At 43.2% G+C, this 6370-nt stretch overlaps 1 protein-coding gene across 3 annotated transcripts; it reads right to left on the bottom strand.

The window, feature by feature from the left end:
- Positions 1-4906: 4906 nt before the first annotated feature.
- rangrf (RAN guanine nucleotide release factor) lies at positions 4907-6285 on the bottom strand. Of its 3 annotated transcripts, XM_054736312.2 has the most exons (3): positions 6182-6285; positions 5678-6062; positions 4907-5590 (listed from the first exon to the last, which is right to left on the bottom strand). In XM_054736312.2, exons 2-3 carry the CDS (start codon positions 6056-6058, stop codon positions 5474-5476), a joined length of 498 nt encoding a protein of 165 aa, XP_054592287.1. In that variant the 5' UTR covers positions 6059-6062; positions 6182-6285; the 3' UTR covers positions 4907-5473. The 3 variants fall into 3 exon arrangements, with proteins under 3 accessions (XP_054592287.1, XP_015832487.1, XP_015832486.1); XM_015977001.3 differs by having other exon boundaries at positions 4907-6062; positions 6190-6285; XM_015977000.3 differs by having other exon boundaries at positions 4907-6062.
- Between the last annotated feature and the right edge of the window lie 85 nt (positions 6286-6370).

Genomic DNA, 6370 nt, shown 5'->3' on the forward strand with positions numbered 1-6370 from the left:
CGTGTGGTCTGGAAAATAAATACAAAGAATGATGTAAAAGGACTGTACAAATGGTGAAATAAATATGCAAATGTTAAAGACTATGCAAAAACAAATATATTCCCAAATGATGCACATTCAAGGGTTACACAGAGTAAATATTGTGACTTCCAGCCTCAGAGGCACTGACAAATTATATGGTCTCCAGGGACCTCTGGTGGTCAAACCAAGGTACTGCTGTTGCAAGTACCACACTACTAAACCATGCTGTCAATTAGCCTGGCATTATACCACACCTCAACTGAACTGACGTCATGGATGGATACACATGGAGTAAATGGAATAAAACACAAATAAACCAGTATTTAGCACACATAACACAAATTAAGAGAAGTGCAATGAGGACTACAAGCGAGAATAGCAACTGATACCAATTAAACTGTAGGAACTCCCTCTAAATAATCCAAACAATATGTCCAGACAGACATAAAGGATACTGAATGAACTTATAGGTTATTTATGTATCCATAGAGGTGCTACGGTTGACCAAACTTACATGTCAGTCATGAACGCACACGAGGCTGTCTGCCATCACCAACAGCTTGGACAAAATGGTAGAAACGGCTTTACAGGAAGTGACTATCTAGAGGAAGTGATGTCACAAACTGGACCACCAAAATAAGAGTGGGGTAACTTTACAAATGGATCTTGTAGAAGTGCCATAACTATAACCCTTTCTGACAACAAGTAAACTTATAATGTTACTTAAAGTTTATTGTAGGAGCCAATATTGTTTTGGTTTAGATTATATTATTATCTAAGTTTATTTTGATAATGTTTTATGTACATTTCAGTTTATTACACTATGGTTTGTATTTCCTTTGACCACTGGTGGCACTGCGGAGCCTATAAAGGTGTTGAGGTGACAGTGCATTGGCGTTTTCTGGGTGACGGGAGGTCACACAGTTTTTACCGCTTCATTTGGTTTCATATGCCACATCTAATTTGCCGTTATAACTTTCATCATTTACATAAACCTGGACAAGAAATAGCCATTCTGGACCCAGCTTGTGATCGTCAACATATTCAATAAATGGGACAATAAACCCAAACCCGCTTTCTGCCTGGACAATATTGTTGAAGCGAGTCATTGTCTCCACCCGCACCCGAGGGTGACTAAAAGTGGGACTTGATAGTCACTACAACAAGTAAAAACCTGGACCTGTCTGGAATTGGAGGAAGTCGCATCTTCTGGAGCTCATCAGGAAAAGTTTGGCAGGTGCCACGCCCGCGGCGCTGTTTACCTGGAGGTTGGATTGAGACGCCATCACATATCGATCTTTTGTTGGGACTCCACAAGCATTTATTCTTATATCAGGATATCAGCCAGAATTGTCATGAACATGTAAGCCATTTCTGTCCACTAGTTAACTAGCTAGCCATGTTTGTGTCAACTAGTTAAATATCGAGGGTGAAAATGTGCCCACTAGTTAACTAGTGACAGCAGAAATGCGCACTAGTTAACTAGTGAACACATCTAGGCTTCAGTAGTAAACTAGTTGACACAAAAACTGCTCACTAGTTAACTAGTAAAAGCAGAAATGCGCACCAGTCAGCTACTTGAAGGTATTTGTCTCACTAGTTAACTAGTGAGGGTCAAAATGTGCACACTAGTTAACTTGTGGTAGACATAAATGCACACTAGTTAACTAGTGAACACACTGAGCAATACTAGTTAACTAGTAAGATATGAAACATTTTAACTAGTTCACTAGAGAGAATTTAGGCCTTACAAGTTAACTAGTTGACATTTAGGCTGTCACTATTTAACTAGTTGACACAAACATGGCTAACTAGTTAACTAGTGGACAGAAATGGCTTACATGTTCATGACAATTCTGGCTGACATCCTGATTACAGAATAAATGCTCATTTGGCTTGCCATAAACCTGCGCCTCTCAGGCCTAGTCCACACGTAGCCGGGGTTTTTTAAAAACGAATATCCGCCCCTCCAAAAACTTGCATCCACACCACCGCATTTTAAAACAAACTCTGTCCACACGTACCCGGATAAATACGTTGTTAAGGACATGCCAGACCTGTAGGCGGCAGTACTTCCCCCGTTCTTAACCTCGTCCTTCGTCTGTGGTCTTCCGCAAGGAGCAGTAATTCCGCTTGCAAAAACAAACAAGCAAAAAGCACTTGGACAATTGATGGATCGGGTAGTGACAGAGCGCAGCTCTGAAGGCTTCCATGATGTTGGCTAGTGTAAACATAGGTCGCACACGTGATGTCAGCATTTTTTTGTCGCGGAAAGTGACGTTGCGGACCTTAAAACTCCGGTTTTGTCTGTCCACACACAGACACCCAAAACGGAGAAAACGCAGATCTTCACTTTGGCCGGAGTTTTTAAAAAGATCCGTTTTCGTGTGAAAAAACTCCGTTTTCGTGTGGATGACAGGCCAAAACGTAGGAAAATATCTACGTTTTGGCAGATCCCCGGCTACGTGTGGACAGGGCCTCAGTTTGCGTTGCTTTAAATGTTTGAAACAACGTGTGAAGCGGTCACGTGGGTGGAAGCGTGAATGAAGCATCGTTGCTCATTGGTCACGTGACTTTCAGTAAACAAATCAAGCTCCGACACAGTGCTTTGCTCTGCGGTGGTTCGTTTTGGTGATACAAGCTTCGAATCCTGCGTGTCACAGGTAACATCACTACTGCCTGCATCCGTGAGTAAACGGCTTCCTCTGTTGTATGCTGGGTGACGCGCCGTATGGGCCGATCCTACGAGAAAGAGATTGCACTGTCACAGACAAAAGTTCTGCCCCAGTGTTCTGTCCTTGTCAGGGAGGAGCGGCGAGAGCCCCCGGGAGATCACGCCTGAGACAAGTGCCTGCTGAGAGCGAGACCAGAGACTGCTGGAGTCGCACGCTGAAGGCGGGACGCCGCCTTTCCCATCCTGGAAATTCCCTCCACGTGACGTTGTGGATCTGGGAGGAGCCCAACTATCTTTTGGGGTCTTTTTGAAGGACATGTTTTAATCTGCTTTTATGGACTCAAACTTTTTAGTTGTATATTTTTAGACGGGGCTTTTATTTAGTTAATAAAAGAGGTTGCAGACAAACTTCTACTCTCTGGTGTCTCTGTCCCTCTGGTTTTGCACCCTCGCTCTCCACCTGTGTCGTTGTGAATCCCTGTGTGATGCTGGAGCGGCAGAGCTCCAGTGTTGCCTAGGTTACACTTACTTCATCTGTATAATGTCTCTTTACTTTTGGTGAATTGTACTGAGTCCAGAATAAAGGCTACTTGGCTGTACAAGATAGAAACAAGGATTACGTTTTGGAAATATATGAAATGTATTTAGCCTGCTAATTTATCTCAAATACTAATAACTACTGCATTTTCCGGACTATAAATCGCACTTTTTTTCATAGTCTGGCCAGTCCTGCTACTACGGAGCGACTTATATAACAAAACATGTAGGCTACACCGTGCTGCTGCGGGCTGGCTCTGACCCAAGAATGAGTTCCCCTGTCCCACTGGGAAGGTTTCAAACACTGCCTTCCTCTGCTGGAGACCGTGGCGCGCTGCTGCGGCGCATTATTCGGTTATTGTTACCGGTACTTGTCTTGCAATGTGAAATGCTTGGTCTCAGATTTTGTAAGAAAAATAAAATTTCCCCCCAAAATACGACTTATGTTTTTTTCTTCATTATACATTTAATGGCTGGTGCGACTCAGGAGCAACTTAATAGTCCTGAAAATACAGTACGTGATAAATAGTGAAAACTTGCTCAAAGCAAAATATATTTTCATTACGGAAATAACTTATAAACTTACCGATTTAATATTTTTTATTCACAGAAAGGTACGTCTCATGAAAAAGCGCCGCAAACCTCCACCTGAACTCCATGCGGTCGATGGGTGTTCCACAGAGTTAGCTCCGGTTGTAGCTAGGTGGCTACATCCGTTAGCTCGGCTCCCACCTCCGCGTTAGCTTTGGGTTAGCTTCAGGTTAGCTTGTAGCTAGTTCGACCGGGTGTCGTCAGTTGATCCCAGCCTTACAGCCCCACCCTTAGCTCCTCCTCTCTTCCCTTTTATGGAATTGTCTGGGCTGGACGGAACCTGTGACACGGTCAAAATGGCGGTGGTGGCCACCTCCCATTTTAGACCAAAAACTTGTTATTGGAGCCTATGGAAAGGAATTGTCCAGTATATATGTCGATGATTCGGACACACCCCTGGTTCCAACCCACAGGAGAGGAGGGAGAGAGGACGTAAACAGCGAGTGGATCACAGGGACTGAACTGATGTTTTTGAGCAAAACTGCGGTAAAAATGGCTGTTTGTCCTCATTATTAAAAGTGTACCCCCACGGTTTAGATGCGGTGCTCATGCAGGTGTCTCTTTCTGTTCCGACGCTGCTACACGTAATAGTTTTAATTCATCAAGCCTACAATTTATTTTTACTCAGTAACAGATATGATTTAAAATGTAGCGAATTACAATTATTTTTTAAAAACTTACTCAAGTAAAAGTACAGATTTTAAAAACGACTCAAAAAGTATAAATATTCAAAAAGCTATTCAATTACAGTAACATGAGTAAATGTAATTCATTACTTTCCACCTCCGGCAGGCTGTCACTAAAAGGCTTTTTAAGTTTGTAAGAAAAAAGGCTGCTAGCTTCTCCATGAATATAACTAAAGAAATACCTGAGTGAACAGAAGAGATGGAAACAAAATGTAAAAATAAGGTTTTCCCTCTAAAAATGCCAAAAATTAGTTTGAAAGATGCAATTTTTGCTCCAATGAGGTGACCCCCCACCCCCAGTTAAATAATTTAGCAAGCAGGAAATGGCCAACCAACGCTTCTCCAGGGCCTGTCCCACCTGAGACGCAGACTTCAGACCTTAGAAACGCAGGCAAAATAATTCATTTGTGATTTATTTAGACAACTTTTAAATATAAAACCTAGAAATGTGGTTAGAACTTTGTACACATTTAAGTACATCTGATATTTGTCAAGTAGGAACAAAGTTTTTTTCTGTTGTTTCACAAAAACAGAATCCCATAAAATAAACTTTATTACCTTACACTAATCTCTGAGCTGTATGGAGCAATATCAGTCTCGGGTCAGCAGGTTTGGGTTGTTTTTCTGCTCTTATAATGACCTCATCAGCATGTTCTTCTGCAGAAGCCTGTTAATCGCCACCTAATTCAAATCAGGTGTGTTGGTGCAAAAAAACATCTAAAAGATGCAGGATGGCAGCAGATGGAGACTGGAGACACGTGCTGTAAAGTCCAATAAGCATGTAAAAGCATAACAAGACTATGACTACATAATATATTTGCTTGTGGCTCTTTTTCATTTCCAAAGGAGAACATGTATTTGGGGCATGAAGACTTCCTCCTGCCTTTTGTTGTGGCAAACCTCTTAGAAAACCCCATAGTCTTATTGGGGCTGAGTGTTGAAGGTCTATAAACACTGAGACGCTCTAGCCGAACAGACCAGGGTCGTGCAGAGTCAGCGTCTGTAGAAGGCTCCGGAAGTCCTGCAGAGTCCACATGTGCGTCTCCACAGCAGAGGCGCTGCTGCTGTCAGGGCGGATGCTCTGTGGGTCATTAAAAGTAATCAGAACCTCTGTGGAGAACTGCGGCAGACGGAACACACCCAAATGAATGGTCACTGTATTCCTCGCCTCTTCGTTGAACTTTGATACACGCTGTGTCCCTGTTAGCATCCAAGCACAACTGCACTCTGCCAGGGCCAGCTCGGGTTTAGGTAGGGCCACCAGACCGGACACTTCAAACGCACCGGGCTCCAAAGCTTTGTTGCAGCCCGCTATGTCCTCAAAGTGGTACCTGGCTGCATTCTGATCGGTCACCTGAGCCTGGTACTCCACTAACTCCACGATCAGGCTCTGGTCCGTGTGGGGGTGGGCGAACACCTCCTGGTTGTCAGGAATCTCCCTCAGCTCGCTGATGTCCGTGGCTAGAGGAGGTATGACCGCTGACAGCGCTCCCCCAAACAGAGGGCGAGCCTGCAGAGAAGCACAGCCTCCTCCGACTGTGCTCTGCATCTTCCTGAAAACAGCAACAAACACGATGACTGCTGGAGAATGCACATACACGTAAAACAGCACTGGTTTACAAAACTATAAATCGGTAAATTGTAAGTGTAAATGCGAAAAAGATAAACATACCAACTTACAACAGTGTTCGTTAAGTTAGCGTGTGCTTCTCAATATGCAGTAGTTCCTGTGACACGTATAACAGGCGCTCTACCGCCACCTACAGACGAGGAGGACAAGAGCTACAGACCTGTACCTTTTGTTTTGTTTAAATCTAATTTATTATAAAGAATTTTATTTAATTTATTTTCTGTTGTAAAT

Source organism: Nothobranchius furzeri, chromosome 8, assembly GCF_043380555.1.
Source record: "Nothobranchius furzeri strain GRZ-AD chromosome 8, NfurGRZ-RIMD1, whole genome shotgun sequence".
NCBI lineage: Eukaryota > Metazoa > Chordata > Actinopteri > Cyprinodontiformes > Nothobranchiidae > Nothobranchius > Nothobranchius furzeri.